General features: G+C 35.9%; 1 protein-coding gene across 2 annotated transcripts in view; it reads left to right on the top strand.

Moving 5' to 3' along the window:
* The window catches only part of frmd5a (FERM domain containing 5a), a 222,951-nt gene that overhangs the window by 196,057 nt on the left and 5,657 nt on the right, over positions 1-21,237 (top strand). For both annotated transcript variants that reach the window (XM_087293235.1, XM_087293234.1), the window contains exons 8-13: positions 1,679-1,767; positions 4,307-4,370; positions 4,527-4,618; positions 7,266-7,340; positions 9,005-9,073; positions 9,227-9,333. In XM_087293235.1, coding sequence (XP_087149361.1) covers positions 1,679-1,767; positions 4,307-4,370; positions 4,527-4,618; positions 7,266-7,340; positions 9,005-9,073; positions 9,227-9,333 — 496 coding nt within the window. The remainder of the gene's footprint in view (positions 1-1,678; positions 1,768-4,306; positions 4,371-4,526; positions 4,619-7,265; positions 7,341-9,004; positions 9,074-9,226; positions 9,334-21,237) is intronic.

Raw genomic sequence — 21,237 nt, 5'->3', positions numbered from 1 at the left:
GACCAAGGTGCAAAGGAGTACTGGCCATCTAGAGCCAAAGATGGGTATTGCTGACAAAAAGCATGTGCTTGTCTCCCTGTTAAATTTGATCTAATATAATCCCCCCCCCCCCCCTCCTTATTTCACTTCTGATTCTAACAAAGGGAGCGATTTGTTTGCGAATGAATATTAGTTATGAATGACTAGTGATAATCCTGCATATCAATGTGCATAATATCCACATTTCTTAATTTAATTGATATATAACATTTATAATATTCAATAATTTAGGGTGGACAGTATGCACATTGAGGCACAGGCACTGTTATGTTATCAGGCATCCTTATAAGTTACTTTAAAAACTGTTAAAATCTGTTTAGTCGGCAATAACAAGTTTCTGCGTCTTGTTGTCATATTTGATTTACATTGTTTGCTTATTTTATCCAACAAAACAGTAAGAGACTGTATTATTTTCAGTGATGTTACTTGTTTAGCACAAAATTTCATAACATACAAAACATAAAAACATGAAATCTTACCAATGAAATGTTATGCCTTGTTTAGCACACAAATGTTTGTTCGTTACTACACCCGTACACAGTGTCAAAGTCCAGCATCTTTACATTGACTTTAGTCTTGACTAGTGTGGTTGAATGACTTTTGTCCACTGTACAAATGATTTATGCCCAGGGTCCGTATAGATATCTAGTGTATATATCTATGATTTGAGACAAGATATTAAGAAATAATATATAGAGAACTAAGTTTGTAAAATAACAGAATATATGTACTGGCAGCTTATTAGCAGGTTTTTGCGGCATAATATACAACACCAACCCAGACAATATATCACTTTAAACTATTAAAAATGTTTATAAAATCACTTTTTCAAACTTTTCAAGGTAAAGTTGTTGGAAGAAAGGCCAAGTTCCCATAATGCAACTCAAAAGCCTAAAAAGTGTGAAAAAAAAACCCCATGAATCACAAAATATGGAAAAACAGATATTTTTACAGTATGGGCTTGCTGGTCTGAAGTCAAAATATGATCCAAAATTTGCATACACAATGCTTATTACACACACATGGATGCACAGCAGCACAAATATATTTAAATATAAAAAAAACAAAAGGATTTTTAATGTAAATAAATATATATATATATTGTTATCTACATTAAAATAAAAAGTGCTACCTCTTCCCATGCCTTCTCCATCTCAGAGGGCTTTGGTGGAATTCGGCTCATTTTGTATATTTACTCAAGCGTTTTTTGGTCTGCTTATGATCCATTTATTGAACACAAAAGAACTTTTGGAAAAGTCTGGAAACTGATTATCTGACCAACTACGGAAGTCAAAAACTACAAATTTTCAACATTCTTCAAAATATCTTACTTTTTTGTTCAACACAAGAAGGAAACACATAAAGTTTTTTAAATTACTTGATGGTGAGTAAATATTGATTTCATTTTAAAAGTTTATTTTGTGCATGTGTGAACTATCCTTTTACCACTAAGACAAAAAATAAATAAATAAATAAAAACGTTGCCAGTTGTTCTGCCAAAAGTTAGTCAAAGTAAGGCTGACAATGAAGTATGAAGGCTCAGCTGTGATTCACTCTTGCTGTACTGTACTTTCTCCTCAAAGTCTGCTGGCTGAAAAGTAAAGGTGACGTGGTTCTCCTCTGTCTCTGTTCATCACAGGATGTATCTGGGAACCCTGCTTTCCTCGCCTTCACTCCGTTCGGTTTTGTCGTGCTTCAGGGGAACAAGAGAGTTCATTTCCTCAAGTGGTGAGTGACTAATACTTGCCTCTTTTTCCCACTGAACTTCTATTGACGTCTTCGACGCTGAGTAAACACAGACATGCATACACACACATGCATCATGAAGCTGAAAATAATGAGTCATTCTCGCCTAGCGTCGGGCTCTGGGTATACAAGTCACAGCTGGCTTTATTATATTGTATTATACGTTTCCAGCCAAAAGGGCCTGACCATCTGCCTCTTTCTGAGCCGTTAGAGCAGACAGGTGTCCAATTATCCTTCACCAGCTCTCCATCCAGAGGCCATGTTTAAAGTCATCTGGCCACAACAAGTCTGTAAGGTCTGGCCATAAAAAAGAAGGAAAAGCATATAAAATACCGAACTATTGTTCTGCTTGTCCTTTGTCTTGGTGTCACTGTCGTGTTTTGTTGTCTGCATAGACTGTGTATATTTTTACAGTTAAAGAAAGAGTTAAGCATATTTTAGTATATGTTCATGTTCTTTTTTTTTAGCAAATGAACACACAGTAAAGCAGTTTAGTGAGTGTAAAAAAGGTTTAATTAAGATGAGCTCACAATACAATAAGTAAACATTTTAGCAGCTTACTGCATTTATATTGAAATAATGAAAAATGCATGATGAATATTTATTTTGTATGTAACTACATTGTCTGTTAGTTTGGGAGTGTTAGATAGATAGATAGATAGATAGATAGATAGATAGATAGATAGATAGATAGATAGATAGATAGATAGATAGATAGATAGATAGATAGATAGATAGATAGATAGATAGATAGATAGATAGATAGATAGATAGATAGATAGATAGATAGATAGATAGACGAATGGACGGATGGACAGATGGATGGATAGAGATAGATAGATAGATAGATAGATAGATAGATAGATAGATAGATAGATAGATAGATAGATAGATAGATAGATAGACGAATGGACGGATGGACAGATGGATGGATAGAGATAGATAGATAGATAGATAGATAGATAGATAGATAGATAGATAGATAGATAGATAGATAGATAGATAGACGGACGGACGGACGGACGGACGGACGGACGGACGGACGGACGGACGGACGGACGGACGGACGGACGGACGGACGGACGGACGGACAGACAGACAGACAGATATATAGATAGATAGATAGATAGATAGATAGATAGATAGATAGATAGATAGATAGATAGATAGATAGACGAATGGACGGATGGACAGATGGATGGATAGAGATAGATAGATAGATAGATAGATAGATAGATAGATAGATAGATAGATAGATAGATAGATAGATAGATAGATAGATAGATAGACAGATAGACAGATAGATAGATAGATAGATAGATAGATAGATAGATAGATGGATGGATGGATGGATGGATGGATAGATAGATAGATAGATAGATAGATAGATAGATAGATAGATAGATAGATAGATAGATAGATAGATAGATAGATAGATAGACGGATAGATAGACATATAGACAGATAGATAGATAGATAGATAGATAGATAGATAGATAGATAGATAGATAGATAGATAGATAGATAGATAGATAGATAGATAGATAGATAGATAGACGAATGGACGGATGGACAGATGGATAGATAGATAGATAGATAGATAGATAGATAGATAGATAGATAGATAGATAGATAGATAGATAGATAGATAGATAGATAGATAGATAGACAGACGGACGGACGGACGGACGGACGGACGGACGGACAGACAGACAGACAGACAGACAGATATATAGATAGATAGATAGATAGATAGATAGATAGATAGATAGATAGATAGATAGATAGATAGATAGATAGATAGACGGACGGACGGACGGACGGACGGACGGACGGACAGACAGACAGACAGACAGACAGACAGACAGATATATAGATAGATAGATAGATAGATAGATAGATAGATAGATAGATAGATAGATAGATAGATAGATAGATAGATAGATAGATAGATAGATAGATAGATAGATAGATAGATAGATAGATAGATAGATAGATAGATAGACGAATGGACGGATGGACAGATGGATGGATAGAGATAGATAGATAGATAGATAGATAGATAGATAGATAGATAGATAGACAGATAGACAGATAGATAGATAGATAGATAGATAGATAGATAGATAGATAGATAGATAGATAGATAGACAGATAGACAGATAGACAGACAGATAGATAGATAGATAGATAGATAGATAGATAGATAGATAGATAGATAGATAGATAGATAGATAGATAGATAGATAGATAGATAGATAGATAGATAGATAGATAGATAGATAGATAGATAGATGGATGGATGGATCGATAGATAAATGGATGAATGGATGGATGGATAGAGATAAATAGATAGATAGATAGATAGATAGATAGACAGACAGACAGACAGACAGACAGACAGACAGACAGACAGACAGACAGACAGTCGGACGGACAGACTGACAGATTAATCCTACAACCTATATGCCTTCCTGCAATCAGCTGCGACAAACTTTATTTTTTCCATCCTCTCGAACAGGAACGAAGTGACCAAACTGAAGTTTGAGGGAAAGACCTTCCATATATATGCAAATCAGAAAGAGGTAAGAGCATTAATCATCCCAACAGTCGCATATTCAAAGATAATTTGAATAAACTACCTTATGACAATGACACAATCTCTGACACTTTAATAATTATTTTCAATGACAGTGCTGTATCAGTGCACTAATGCATTAATAATGGTTTATTATGCACAGGACAAAAAGATCATCTTGACATACTTTGCACCCACCCCAGAGGCCTGCAAGCACCTTTGGAAATGCGGTGTTGAAAATCAAGCCTTCTACAAGTGAGTTTCTTTGCACTTCTCCTTTCGGCGAGACACACTTGTTTGGTTAAACAGGTGAAATGCTTCTGAAAAGGGCAACTGTGAGATAAACAAATCCCGGAAATAATTTGTCCTTTTTTGGCTATTCCAAATTGCGCACACTGTCATTTCCTTTTCCTAGTGCATGATATTTAAGAGCGGTAAATAAGCTGACTAATAACTAATAATGCAAGACAGTTCGTCTGGACACCTGCGTCACTGTTTTTGACCTCACGGGGGTCATCAAATGGAACAGCCACGTGTCGCGAATGACCTTTACTGCACAGGGGATGAGAGATGTGATCTGCTAACTCCTCCAGAGGGATGTCTGTGCCCATTTCAGTCACGGCTGATTGTACGTGTCCTTGCCCACGCCATGGGAAAGTGTTTAAAGCGACCTGCAGCTAAAGGTAGACCGCAGTGTTACAGATAAGCGGCCAGGTTTCTAAAAGAAGACGCGATATTCACAACACCACTGAGCCACCGCTGCTTTTATGATGAACGCTTTTGGCTGACTGAGGTGACATCTTTGGAATGGAAGTCAGTTTCAGAAGTCATTATGAAGTGTGGGGAAACTCAATTTAGGTGAAGGCAATTGTGCAATCACCGATTTGGCAAAACCCTGAATCTACATCGTATTGCGAATTCATTCCGCTGGGGGCAAAGAGAATGTGCAGCTGTAGGTGAAGTCCCTGCGAAGAGTGGAATTTGTTGAAGGCGAAGGCAGATGATAATTGAAAAGTGGGTTTTATGATTCACATAAAGGCCGTCTTTGGGGAAGGAGATTCCACACCTGGTGATGAAAAGCCTGAATCAAATGTTCGCCAGAGACTGTCTGAGTCAGAATACGTAAGCTCTGCCTGAGGTTTCAAAGAGGTTTGCCTGATAGTGTGTGCCCAGTTTAGAAACAGAACTATGGTTACATTAGCTGGTTTTTAATTACAGTTCAAACTAAACAAATTGAATTTGAATGTAATTAAAAAATATGTCAATATTTTATAAATACATAATATAAAATATATAAACAAATTAATAAACCCATTGCTAAGTTTTAATTTATCAAATGCAAATAACTAATCATGTACAGTTGAAGTCAGGATTATTAGCCCCTTTGAATTATTAGCCCCCTGTCTCTTTTTTCCCCAATTTCTGTTTAACGGAGAGATTTATTCAACACATTTCTAAACATTATAGTTTTAATGTCTTATTTCAAGTAACTCATTGTTGTATTTTTGCCATGATGACAGTTCTAGAAACTAGTATTCAGAAAATAATGTTTGACTTGATATTTTTCAAGACACTTTTACGTATGCAGCTTAAAGTGCCATTTAAAGGCTTAAATAACTAGGCAGGTTAGGGTAATTAGGCAAGTTATTGTATAACGATGGTTTGTTCTGTAGATTATGGAAAAAATATATAGCTTAAAGGGGCTAATAATTTTGGCCTAAAAATGGTTTTGAAAAAATTAAAACTGCTTTTATTCTAGCCGAAATAAAACAAATAAGACTTTCTCCAGAAGAAAAAATATTATCAGACATACTGTGAAAATTTCCTTGCTCTGTTAAACATGATTTAGGAAATATTTGAAAAAGAAAAAAAATCAAAGGGGGCTTAAAATTCTGACGTCAACTAATACTTTAGACACAAGTACTTATTTATAAACTTCTGCTTATTCGTTGGGTACTAGTACCTTAAAAAAGGAAATAATACTCATTTATTAGATATTATTACTTGTTGGTTAGTACTAGTACTAATAGTAGTTTTTAAAAATGTTTTAGCAAGAACTTTAAGTGAACTCTACTTTGGCCATTATGGCTAGTCATAACACAAAAGCTGGTCCAAGTAACAATTTTTAATATAAATTAGTGGTTTATCACTGCCTATTATTAAGACATTGGCTGTTTATTTGTGCTAATAAAGCACATATTTACACGTGTAATCCAATGAATAAAAGAATTACATTTCCACATAAGAGCAGGTGGTTTCTTTTGTTGTTCTTTTACATTCATTTTCCTTCGGCTTAGGACTGCAAACTTATCCTGCATATGTTTTACACAGAGGATGCCCTTCCAGCTGCAATCCAGTACTGGGAAACATCCATAGGCTTTGTGTGGACTGTGCTGATGAGAAAAAACAAAAATAAATGTACAGCTAAAGTCAAAATGATCAGCCCTCCCTCCCAAATGATGTTTAACAGAGCACAGATTTATTTTACATTATTTCCTATAATACTTTTTCTGCTGGTTTTATTTTGGCTAGAATAAAAGCAGTTTTAGAATTTAAAAAAAAAATTATTTTCAGGTCAATATTATTAACCCCTTTAAGCAATATTTTTTGATTGATTTTTTTGAGCTGAATATCTTAAAAAATAAGTCAAATATTATGTACTGTCATCATGACAAAGATAGAAGAAATAAGCTATTAGAAATGAGCTATTAAAACTACTGTGTTTAGAAATGCGTTAAAAATGCATTAAACAGAAATTGGGAAAAAATGTACAGGGGGGCTAATAATTCAGACGACAACTGTATAATTTGTGCTTAGGTTTATTTTCCAACCTGTTTGTTTTACTAGCAGTCTCTGAAAAATTTGAATATGCATTTAATAATCTTCCTCTGTTCCTCTTCAGGTTGGAGAAGTCGAGCCAGGTTCGCACAGTGTCCAGCAGTAACCTTTTTTTTAAAGGCAGTCGTTTCCGCTACAGGTAAGTATGGATAGACATGCAAACACACACACACATACACACAAACACGGGTCACTGCCAATGGACCACAGCCTCAGGGGTCCCTGCGCCAAAAAAAACCTGCCCGCCGTCCTCATCATGGTCACTTAGAGGAGAGAAAACCTGCTGCGCATGGAGCCGCTCACAAGTGTTTACTTAATAACACCAATTGTACCAGATGAATGGAGCCATCGGGGCAATTAAACAAACAGCACGATCAATTATTACAGTGGGCTCTCAGGCTCAAACAGCTAATTAGGAAATTGATAACAGTTATTTTCTCACTCCTATGTAGGCATTTGAAAGCACTAAAGGACTCTGTTGGGAGTTTTTTTTGTTTAAAGGGAAGTCGTTCAGTGACAGATTGAGAGGCAGAGATTGAGTTAAGAGAAAAGACTCGGAAAGGTTAATTTAATTCCTGAGCTTCATGGAGTCCAGGAGGCCGGCCACCATCTTTCACAGTCACAACCATCACAATTGCCTACAAAATGTCAGTGTGACTGGAACTCGGTGCGGTTTTCTTTTTTTTGCTCGGTGTGTTGTTTTCTTTTTGCTGGATGAAGATGCTCTAACTATTTTAACCAGAGTGTGAAACTGACACCCTATACCAAACACATGTGCAGGCATTTTTTGTGCACAATTGCACACACACACACACACACACACACACACACACACACACACACACACACACACACACACACACACGCACACACACACACTGGATATAGACATTGAATTATTTATACTTAGATACATAATATAATATAATATAATATAATATAATATAATATAATATAATATAATATAATATAATATAATATAACATAATATAATATAATATAATATAATATAATATAATATAATATAATATAATATAATATAATATAATTTAAAATAATATAATATAAAATAATATAATATAATACAATATAATATAATATAATAAATATATTATAATATAAAATAATATAATATAATAAATATAATACAATATAAATAATATAAAATAATATAATATAATATAATATAATAAATATAATATAATATAAAATAATATAATATAATATAATATAATAAATATAATATAATATAATATAATATAATATAATATAATATAATATAATATAATATAATATAATATAATATAATATAATATAAAATAATATAATATAAAATAATATACTATAAAATAATATAAAATAATATAATATAATAAATATAATATAATATAAAATAATATACTATAAAATAATATAATATAATATAATATAATATAATATAAAATAATATAATATAATAAATATAATATAAAACATGCTAGATAAGTTGGTGATTCATTCCGCTGTGGTGACCCCAGATTAATAAAGGGACTAAGCCTGAAAGAAAACGAATGAAATATAGTTCATGTTAGTAATTACATGAACTAATGGGATGTACTACTAATGTAAAATCCTAGACTATAGTATAATATAAAGTTTACTTTTCGGCTGAAGTGTGAATGCAAACAGAACTAGTTTTGTTTGTGTCTGTACGAAGCGGTCTTTCAGTTAGATTTACATTTACTTTCATTAGTGAAAATGATGGCAAAATATTTCACTCTAGCAGGGGTGAAGCTTTTATAACTAGTTTTTGTTTAATTTCAGTGGAAGAGTAGCCAAAGAGGTAATGGAGCAGAGTGCAAAAATTAAAAGGGAGCCTCCAGAAATACACAGGTATGCATGAGTGCTAAACGTATATATTTACGTTTATTCAGTGTGTGTTTTGTCCACATGCATGATAGAGAGACTGCTGTCTGTCATTAGGAGATGTACTGTAATGTGATAAATGTGTGTGTGGATCCAGTACTGTATGTGTATGTGTCACAGGGCTGGCCTGGTGCCCAGCAGGAGCTGTCCATCTATCACTCACGGGCCGCGACTAAGCAGTGTCCCTCGCACCCGCCGGAGAGCGGTACACATCTCCATCATGGAAGGTGAGAGTCCAGTTTTAAGCACGAGTTCAGCTGGAAGCATAGGCACAGAGCTAAATGTCACAGTACTGAATGTTTTGAAATATGATCAAAATGCTGTGGAAAATAGCAAAGCTAAAGTTTGGGAACACATGATTTAATGGAAATTCATGCCATAAAGATATAAAGGAGAGGTCAAGAAGATATTAGGATGGCAACAGTGTCTGTGCAGTTTTAACATATATTTTACATATTTAAAAATTATATTAATTTGTTTATTTTATTTTATTTTACATTTCTATCCAATGTGTATTTGTGTTTATAAAAGTGGATATACATTTGAAGTCAGAATTATTAGCCCCCCTGTTTATTCCCCCCCCCACCCCAATTTCTGTTTAACGGAGAGAATATTTTTTTTTGACGCATTTCTAAACATAATAGTTTTAATAACTCATTTCTAATGATTTTTTTGAAGACACTTCTATACAGCTTAAAGTGACATTTAAAGGCTTTACTAGGTTAATTAGGTTAACTAAACAGTTTATATATACAGTATATATATATATATATATATATATATATATATATATATATATATATATATATATATATATATATATATATATATATAAAACACATCATTTAAATATGATTAAACATTCATTAATTATTTATTTATATACACTCTATATGCATATGCGCATTCAGAACGTTGCCAAGTTGACCGCATGCAGTAACTTGAGGCTGAAGCACAGGAGTGGACATACAGATGCTCCTGTCACTCACACCACTCTATTTCTGTGCCAGCTGTGTACAGTCAGTTCTAACACTTCCCTGTGCCACCAGCTGTGCCATCTTGCCCCACCCATTTGAGGCTTACCACCGTCCTCTGCCCACTAGTTAATCTCATATACCAGACTGATAGACTTCAGCATCTCTGCCAACTCAAAGCAATATTACACTGAGCACAGACCAATATCGCATACAGTTCAAGTCAGAATTATTAGAGCCCCTTTGAATAGTTTTTTTCTTTTTAAATGTTTCCAAATGATGTTTAACAGAGCAAGGAAATTAGTAAGTCAGATAATATTGTTTTTTTTTTTGTTTTTTTTTCTGGAGGAAATCTTATTTGGCTAGAATAAAAGGAAATTTTCACAGTGTGTCTGATAATATTGTTTAAAAAATAAAAGATTTTAAGGTCAGAATTATTAGCCCCTTCAAGCTATATATTTTTTGATAGTCTACAGAACAAACCATCATTATACAATAATTTCATGGCAAAGATCAAATAAGGAATGAGTTATTAAAGCTATTATGTTTTTAAATGTGTTGCAAAAAAATCTCTCAGTTAAACAAAAATTGGGGGAAAAATAAATAGGGGCTAATCATTCAAAGGGGCTAATAATTCTGACTTCAACTGTACATAGACACTTAGACAAAAAAAGAAGCAATTTTTATGACATGATGAATGTGAAAAAAACTGCTGTAGAAAATTCGCTCCTCTAGTGACATTGGTAGGGGATTGTATATAAAATATATTATAATTATAATGATATATATATATATAATTCCCTAATCTGTATGTTTCCACCCACTGTGCCACAGCAGCAGTTCACCATTTCACTTTACTTATTGTAAATTTACTGGTAAAACATTACCAGTGTGCTGTTGTTAGCTGAACTAACAAACATAATCATCTGCACAGACTCCTGACATCACAGGACTCTGTGGTGGATTAATGTTTTGGATAAAATGAAAGAAAATAAAGTTTTGACCCACTAAGTGGCCTTAACTACAGTACCATGTACTACATTAAAATATAAAAGCAATGTACTTAATGTGTTATAATGTATTACAGAACACTTCTGGTGCCATTGAGGTGGGTTATGGGTAAGGTTAGGGAAATGTTTGGTGGTATGTGTAGGTTAAGGTTTAAGGCACGGTCAGCAGTGTAATTATAAATATAATTACAGATATTAATTACAATCAAGCGTAAAGTATAAACATGTATTTACACAATAAGTACATTGTAGCAAATGATTAGTTTCAGTGCAAGACCATATTAAATAAGGCATTTATTATAAAGTGGAACCTTTTACAGTATTTGGACAAAATATACTCAATGCCAGACTGCTTCATAAGTAAGACTCAATTCTGAACTTTACTTCACAGCAACTACACAAACGTATTAACTTAAGGCGAGAAAACACAGAGCAGACATGTATGTGTTCACATGATCTTATTTATGCGAGTTCACGAGTGAGTTTACATGAAAATTGTTATGTGTACAGTGATATGTGACAATTTTATTTCCTTGCAAAATATAAACAATTGCATAACATTACACATAAAACATGGGTGGAGTAAGGCATTGCTTTCATAGCCACTCTCTCTCATAAGAGCTTTAAAGGTCATGACAACCCCCCTCCTTTTTTGCTATTGTTTTTTTTTCTCATTTCAGTAGAGACACTTAGAAATTGGTACTTCTGACTACACTACCAGTGCCATGGCCCATCATGAACACCTAACTACTGCATGGACTCACAGCTTGATCAAATAATTTGAGACAGGCCTCCCTGTCTCCCAGCTGTGAACTCGCTTGTTGATGTACTGGACCAGGTCAACTATATAATGGACGATCGCCTACACTTTCCCCTACCCTAAACCCAACCGTCATAGAAGCATTGGCGTTACCTTATTGGGCGGTACAATGTCCACTATGTAGTGGAACTGGTCCAGTACGGCATTATGGTTACAGACTGCAGTGAGGACATCTCTAATAATTCAGAAGCAGAGACTTCTCATAGGATGAGAAAACTAAGTCTCATCAACTAAATAATTTTTTGTAATGCGTTTCATAACCGAGAAAGCAGAATACTTATGATGTGACCGTGATGTGAGTTGGGTTGGGTATCGTTTGGGGTTATTTCGATACCGGTGCTAAATTGATACTTTTAAAACGGTACCAGTGCTGAAACCGGTGCCTGAACCGATATTTCTGAGCCACAAAATTAAAGTGGATGACTCTAGAAAAGTCTTTTATTTGACAATCTTTTAAACAATAACTTTAATAGTTAAATAAATATAACAATAACTTTTAACAATATATGCATATTCATATCGCATGAATTTAAGATTTGTATTATGCAACTACTTTAACTTACTACTAGCCTGTGGAAAGGCTGTCATCAAATACTGAACTCCTTTTTTCTAGGGTTGGGACTACATGGTTATCAGTAATCTAATGATTTGTCTTAATCTGAATAAGACAATATTATGATTAAGGTGTTTACATGAGTTGCTGTTTGAATGTTCCTTTCATGATCCATCTTACATGTTATAGTACATAGATCGATTGCGTCATCACGCTATCCATGTTTCCTCCAGTTTCATGTAATTTCAGGTTTCATTTTTTATTTTTAGACTTTAACTGCAGTTTCACTTTCATTCAGGAACATTTCATTCATGCCCCTATGACAAACAGGTATTTGATGCGAGCATTAAGTAAGGGCTGGTGGAAGAGTGCTCTTTTAATAAAATTTGATGAGAATTGAAGGGAAAGAAAAAACCTCTGCATTTTGTAATGCAGGTGTCTGTGGTCCTTTAAGGTAATCAAAATCACTGTTTACATGGTAGTCTAGACTCTTAATCAGAGTATTGTCTTAATCATATTAAAATCGAAGCATTGGTGTCCATGTACATACTCATTGAAAGTGCCAGATGATGTCGCAAGCTTTTCAGAGTGCATTCTTCTGCCTTTAAGTTGATGTGTTTCCCCCTAACACGCAACTTTTGTAAAGCATCTGCTTCACGTTGCATTGTCAGAATCATTGCTTGTAAAATACACTTTAGAACGCTTAGTTTAAGCAAATTTAAAGAATGTGATCATGCGTGTTGATCTGAAGAGTCGCTCTCGCTCATGGCACCGGGTTTCAGTACTCAACCCTAAATGTAAGGTTTGGACTTGAAAGTCCTGAAAAAGTCATGGAATTTTTGGAGAAAAATACTGATGATAACAATGCTGATGATGATTTTCCTCTCAATCATTGCTTGACTGTGGTTTGATTATATATGCTTGTAATCTACTACTGGTAAATTCTGCCAATTTGGCTGAATAATATTTATTTGTTTTGTTGTTTCTGTAGTGACAGAATAGTGTGCGATAGCTCCGCCCTCTTCTAAAAAACAGAAGCTCATTTACATTTAAAGGAACATTCACAGAAACGGTGTTTTAGCCTGCACACAAATAGGGGCAAATTTGATGATGCTATAGTGAATGATCTGTATATTTTCAGCTGAAACTTCACAAATGCATTCTGTAGACACCAGATATTAACAGTGTTGGGATTAACTTTTCGCCTGCAAGACATTAACAAACAAAGAATATGGCAAGTAAGTTCTATTTCCTGTTAGTGGTTAGTGAATATATGCATGTGTTGTCATTTATCTTCCTCTGGCTATTGGAAATTTTTACTTTGAACGTGTAATGATTTCAGCCTCTGAGCTTGAGCTCGCGGTCCGAGGCTATTGGCTCAGCCCGGTTCGCAGCAGAGGAAAAAAGGAATTTGATGAAAATGACAGAAGACATGTAATGGTGCATTCATGTAATATGAGCGAGCAAATCTCTTTGCTCACGTGCTGGTTTCCTCTGTTCATAGACAAAACTGCTTGCAAACTGTCAATATACGCTGCTCGTGCGCAAAACTTCACACACGCACTCAAAACACTGGCTGCTCACGTGCGAATGATCTGCTCTCGCTTCGTCAGATGATGCAGACTCACAGTTTGTGACTTGTGCTGCCTCCTCTTTTCATGCGTTTGCTCTCCAGATCCTCCTGTTAAATGGGTTATCCCAGGAATGTTGATATGGTTTATATATTGAAATATAAAGACGAGAGTGATAAGCCAAAGCAGTTCTCTCCATCCGTGGATTTAGTCTATTTAGATGCATATAGATCTCTGTTTGATTTGTTTTCTTTCTAAGCAGTTAGGCAATGTTTAGCCTATGTGATCATTTCTATGGCCTAAATGACTGAGGTTGAGGGGTTGGTCCTCTAATTACACTTTATATTGAGTAAGCTGTTCATCATGCTCACCTTGTGCAAGACAGTTTTGTCAATCAAATCACTTTTATTGTCACATCATCAGCAGCACCTGTGAACCATTTGAATTTAAAGAGAATAAAATAATGAAAATAATAAGAAAATAAAAAAAATCTGCATCTTGTCATGGCATTGGAGTTTACATATAGGCCTGCTGTGGCTAATATGAACATACCCAAGCTATTCACAGATATTGCCAGATAATTACTTTACCTCTACCATACTTTTAACAGATCATTTTTGATCCTGACTATCATGCTTTCTTGCATTGTCTTGAGCCTTCACGTTGCCAAATATATACTATCTTGTTAGTAGCTGGATAAGTAACAGTCATTATTCTACATCCTATCGCTTTCTACTGGATGTAAAATGCTCTGCAGTACATTTAGTCATTTTAGAATGTGAAGTTCTAATTCTGTAGTTATTTTGGTGAAAGTAACTAAAAAGTAATATGAGTAATGTAACACTACAATTTTTCCCAGAGATGGCTGCGGCTGGAAGGGCATCCGCTGCGTAAAAACTTGCTGGATGAGTTGGAGGTTCATTCCGCTGTGGCAACCCCGGATTAATAAAGGGACTAAGCCGACAAGAAAATAAATGAATGAACATTACAATTTTGAGACTGTAATATTGTAATCTAAGGCATTACTTTGAAATAGCAGCAATAAGTCATCTGTAATGTATTACAGTTTGGAAGTAATGTGCACAACACTGGATATTAATTTGACATTTTATGAGAAGGAGTTTAAGCCCATCTTCATAAGTCAAGCTTTTGTCTGTAGAACGAATGCTTCAGAGAGCTAGTGAAGATAAAGTGAGCTATCCTGCATGTGCTGACTGTGAGTCTTCAAGGAGTATTAATACCCTGCACTCAAAATAGACAGGGCCTTTCTCACCATTTAAGTCACTGGAGGGAGGAGGTGAGAGGCCTGGGTGGGGTAGAACTTACCATCTCTGTCCATTCTGCCACTTACCAGCACAGCCAAGCCTTTACCCAGCAGCCCACGGTGGGAAAAAGGGCACCGGTAACAGAGTTTAGACTTGTTTGCATGCTTCCTGAATAAGTACTCCAGCTGCAGACGTTGGCTTTTGGAGATAAACATGGTGAAGTGCCTGATCCGCATCACCACGCGGGTGAACGTCCACCTGCGCATGATCAACCACTGCTATCGGGATGTAAAGGTTCGGGTGCTGAGCTTGGGGCCTCGAATGCTGGGAAAGGCTCTTGGCGTGCTGCCCCTTTACCCAGCGCTCACGGGGCAGCAGGATCAGCTGCGGGCATCACCTTTGCCCATGACTTCATCATCTTATGCAGCGCACACCTCAGCTTTCGGTAAAGTCTATTCTGCGTTTATCAGATTCTTGATATATTAGTCATTTTCTTGTGATGGAATGGACTATACTGCATGCACAGATAGTGTTTTTCAGCCAATAATGAACTTCCTGTAAAAGCTTTATGTGACTGTTTTCAATTTCACAAGGTTGCTGTTACAGCATTGATGTTGTAATTGAATTAAAATATAATCAGTTAAATAGACCCCACAGCATCCAATCGGTTGTTAAAGTGTAAAAAGAAATGAAAGACAGACGTTTGAACACAGGTGCCATCAGTACAAGCAGGTTAGCGCAGAAACTCCATTGAAAAACTGGTGTAAAATAAATATCTATATTTTAAAGACATGGCATGGAAAAATATAATTTAATGCAATGCTTCTTGTTTGGTCTGATACCCACTTTATATCATATCTCAGCCAGGCAGTGATGATCTAGCAGCATTTTTGTACAGGATGGCAATTCACTGGAAACCCTAGGGCTGGCTGACTGAATTTAAAAGTCTGTGTGAATATACCCCATTGGATTACTTTGGTTATAACAGATAGAAAGTGTCAGGTAATGAAGTGTTTTTTTGGTTGTTTTTAGTCTTGGCCAGCATTAACAGCTCTTTGAGAGTGTAAAACGCTTTAATTTTGTCATTCTGAACTATGAGGTCATTAATATATTTTAAAAAGCTTTTTTTAGGTTACTTTACAGTTTTTAGTTCTCTACATTTGCCATTAATAGGGCCGTGTTTTTCAGTAAAATGTTCTATTGTGTTTTGCATCTACTTACTAAACAAATGATAATGTGTAATGAGCATGCAGACAAACTTAATATGCCTCAACAATAACACTTTATAATCAGTTCAGAATTAATACTTGCAAATTGTTTAACTGTTTATATCCTCATTTATCGTGAACCGTCAGGCCAATATATATTTTTAAAAAAGGGTAACTGGAGTCAAACATTCAGATGTGTTTATTGACTGAATCGGCTTTCTTAAAAACGATTCTCCATATGTCTTGATCATTATGAACAGAACACATTAGAAGCTTGAAAAGGTGCAGGAATGCAAAGTGAAATGTTTGTATATTTGAGTGCAACAATTCAAAGCAGATGCATAGGATGGTTGGAGGAGGATGAAATCGTTTCGTTGTCCATCTGAAACTGGGTGATATAATGACATTATGTTTACATGAAGACCAATAATCCAATTTTACTGTGATGAAGACAGTACTCTGATGAGGAGTCTACCATGTAAACACGATTTTTAATCAATTTAATCCGATTAGGTCATTATCGAATTCAACAGAAATCAAATTAAGACAAGGAGTAGGTTGATTTTAGTTGCATTACTGAAGTGCAGTACAGACAAGTAAACACCGCAATCAAACTATTACCGGCGTCAGATATTTGCCGCAATTTTGCAACAGGATTGTCCATACACACATGGCTGTTCGACACTATTCTCTGCACCTACTGAGTCAGGGAAGGACCACAGACACTTGCATCGTGAAATGTGGAGGTTTTTTCCCCATATGGCGTGTGGTATTAAATTCCACTAAAACAACACTCTTCCAGCAGTTCATACTCGCATCCAATATCTCGCTCATCATAGGGGGCATGCATTAAATGTTCCTGAATGAAAGTGAATGTGCCAAACTGCAGCTAAAGTCAATACATTAAGACTGAAACACTCAAAATTACATGATTATGTGCTATTACATGTAAAATGGGATCATGAAAGGAACATTCAAAAAGCAACTCATGTAAACACCTTAATCATATTATTGTCTTTATTCAGAGTAAGGCAAATCATTCGGTTACTGATGTCAGATGGTCTGGTTTGAGTTTTATTTTATAAAATGCTGAAATACTGAGGTTTTCATGCACAGATCACTATAGTGTTTCCAGAGAATGACCAATGAGCCAAAATATACAGTGAGTTTCAGTTGTGTGGCTTTTGTAACCTTGATAGAAGTCTACCTGAGAATTGTTGCTGACCATGTCCATTTCTTTATGTCAACACATGTATCAGTCTTCTACCAGTTATTTCACCACGAAGACAAAGGTTGTCACAGTTTTAAAAAACATCTAAAACTGCAGCCTTGAACATGACAAAATATTAACTAAACTTAAACGGCACAACAGCCAACAGCTCTTAGCTCAGTAGAGTATATTTGGGCGTTTGCATCATGAATGTGCAGCCAACCAAAACCACAGCAACTGTAAAACTCATATTAATGTGGAACGAGATCTTTTCAGCAACATCTTGAAGTTGGAGAATTATGCGCTTCATGTTGGCACACTGTCCACAAGGCTATCTGTGCAGACTATAACAACTTCTAAAATGTATGCCACTATTAAGGCACTAATAAAGGCAAATTGGATTCATTCAGGTAATGACAAGATGTGCCTAATAAAGTGGCCAGCGAGTGTATAAACTCAGGAGTTTAGAGATCAAAAACAGAAAGAGAAATAATCCAATATTTTCCAGACTACAGTGATAATAGAAGAACGCTATTAATGTAAACAAAGATAGACTAGTTAGTTGGTTGCTGCCAGATTCTGCTCTGAAAATGTTTAAGTAGCCTGTCTTTGCCTGTTCTTCTATAATGAACAGAGAGCAGTGAACAATGGTATGAATTATTCATACAGAGGTACATGTAAATACATCTGTAGGCTTTTACATGAGCTGTTGAATTCCAGGCTTCTTTTAATCCTGAAAAATGCACCAAAGCAGATGCGCTTTCATCTGTGATCATTTTTCTTTAATATTGTGAATGAGAAGTCTTGGTTGGGTAGTAAAATGTCACGTCATCAGGAGGTGAAATCCTAATCCCTTCACATCAGAATAGAAATGTAGCATATCTAAGCAAAAGCTTATGCTTCTGAACTTTCAGCTCCTTGAGGAAGCGGTTATGTCAGAACTGAAGCACAAGGATTTATGAGAGATTTGCAGCATCCTCACTTTAGGGTCTCAGTGGCCTCTTGTTGTGACGAATCCTCTTAACAGGATGTTAGAGTTATGTTTAAGACCAGAAATAGATACACTCAAGTCCATAAATACTGGCACATGGACACAATTCTATCGTTTTTGCCTCTATACACCAACACAATGGATTTGAAATGAAACTAACAAGATGTGCTTTACCTGCATATTGTCAGCTTTAATATGAGGGTATCTACACTTAAATCAGGTGAACGCCGTAGGAATTACAACAGTTTGCATATTTGCCCCCTACTTGTTAAATCACCAAAAAACACTTGGTTTCTCAGCTGCTCCATGGCCAGGTGTGTTATTCCCCTATTACAATGAGCAGGTCTCAGTATTAATTGACCTGACTTTATATCTGCTGAGTTGGCATATGCATATCATCTAACTTCTGAATTGCATTATATCTGCCTTGAATGTGTCTGCATCTGTATGAGCCTTTTAAGTGTGTAGCTATTTAAGAATATGTTCTGCATTCTGTATGTTTAAATGTGTGTTGTGTAATAGTGAGGTCTATTGATTTATCATATGTTGCTAATTGTTACAGCACCTCAGTAAGTCTGCCGGTTGCCTGTCAATATGTGTGATTCCCAGAGCTTTACTGAAGCCGGTGGGGGTTTGGAAAAATGTCTTTCCACATTAGCACTCTAGTCTACCGAGCTCTGAACACATTACTGCACTCCAGGCCTATGATTCAGTATCTAGCTCTGTCACCTGCATGAGACCTTTCTAATAATCCCCATCAAGCTCAGTGCTCCCTTTCTCCTTTTTACCCTCCCTGTCCTTAGCAATTGTTGCTTGTCAGATTGTATGACATGAACCCTTTGAGGTCTCAGTTTCAGATTGAATAATATAAACACTGACAGCCAATCAGATTTCATCATGTCCTAAATAGCTTGAGCATTTATAATGGCAGATGATATAACTTCAGTATGCGCTTATGAAAAAACAATATTAGTGTGTGTTGGTGCTGTTGTAGGTATTGAATTACACTGATGGGTAAATACATTGACCATTTTTAGGTAAAGCAAATATCATAGATGATCGAATATGGTCACATAATAAGGTCTGGGTAGATTACGTGACTAGTTCTCAATCCTGACTCTCACGACTGTCCCGCTTTTTGCATTTTAAATGTCCTCTTACCGCTTCAGAGCTTTGTTCCATTCAACCTTAAGTGCCGTGCAAAGTGGACATCACAGGATATTGCAAGTTGAATTGAAGTGAGTGATGTGACTTAAGCAAATCTCATGATTATAGTTATATAACCCTTCACTCTTTGAGTGAAGATTCATCTGAAGATGCAACAATCTGTGTAATGCAAATATTTATTGAAGTGAAATGAAGTAAACTTCAAGTGCTGCCTGTTTCTCAGGAGGTAGAGAGCAGTGAACACTTTGTAGGGAACATGTCAATTGGAACACAATAACTTTAAGAAGCTTTTTAAAGTCAATCAGGTTATCTGAATGATGTGACAAACAACAAGAGACTTGCAAGATGTGTAGAGTGAGGGGTGGGGGTGATAAGTCACAAGAACCTGCTGAATTGATTGAGAACTGCTGGATCACATGGTAAATAAACAATCAGTTCAGTCTATGCATAGTCATTGTGTTGGATGCAGAAAAAATGGGCAGGTTGGTCACTTATGCAGGCCCCTGTCCACAGTTTAAAGTGCCTACAATGGACACACAAGCCTTGGAGCAATGGAAGGTACTTGTAGTCACCTGCCAAGAAAATGGTGGACCAGGATGCACGATGGAAGTGAAGTTTCATAAACTAATTTCGAGAGGACCACGTGATATGATTGAGCACAGCTGGCCACTCATTTGTAATCAGTAATAATCCAATCCGAGTGATCCTAGCCTACTATTAATGGATCACTTTCTAACCTTTTTCCCTATCTTCATTTCGGAAGAATCCCCCCTTCCACCCCATCTCCTCCTTTTTCTCCCCATTCAAAAGGGGGAACTATCGAGACCTTCCTGATCTCGGATCCTCTGATATGCTTATTGACCGGGCAGGAGCCCTGGGCTCAAATATCTCCGAGCTCAGGGTTCTCTCCCGGGACAGCATGCCAATTCTGCTATAATGCTAAGCATATCTAAGTGTAAACTTTTGAATTATGGCAAAGTCAGCAGAGGGAGTGTGATACAATGTTCTGCTGAGAAACCATTGAAGTGAATTTGACATTGTTGAATAATAGGGTTGGGTGATTGCAACCAATTTGGCATCGTACGACGTCTAATGTGAAACATTGTGATGGACAATAGCATTGTCGTCGTAGGCGGCAGTGAATAAATTGTTTTGAATAATTAATTAGTTCCTAACAAATTATTTGTAGCCTACCGTTTAAACTACCTGCATGGTCTTTGTTTTACCCATTACCAAATCATAAATAAATAAAGATAAGTCACACACAAATTACCACCTGTCAATCACTTTTTCTTTGGAACTCTGGCATGAATAGGCACAGTGATCTGTGTCGTTATAATGGCGTCGATGAACTTGGTTGGT

The sequence above is a fragment of the Danio rerio genome, chromosome 18 (assembly GCF_052040795.2).
Source record: "Danio rerio strain M-AB ecotype USA chromosome 18, GRCz13ab, whole genome shotgun sequence".
NCBI lineage: Eukaryota > Metazoa > Chordata > Actinopteri > Cypriniformes > Danionidae > Danio > Danio rerio.
The sequence above is the reverse complement of the archived record's forward strand: the minus strand, read 5'-3'. Positions and strand labels throughout refer to the sequence as shown.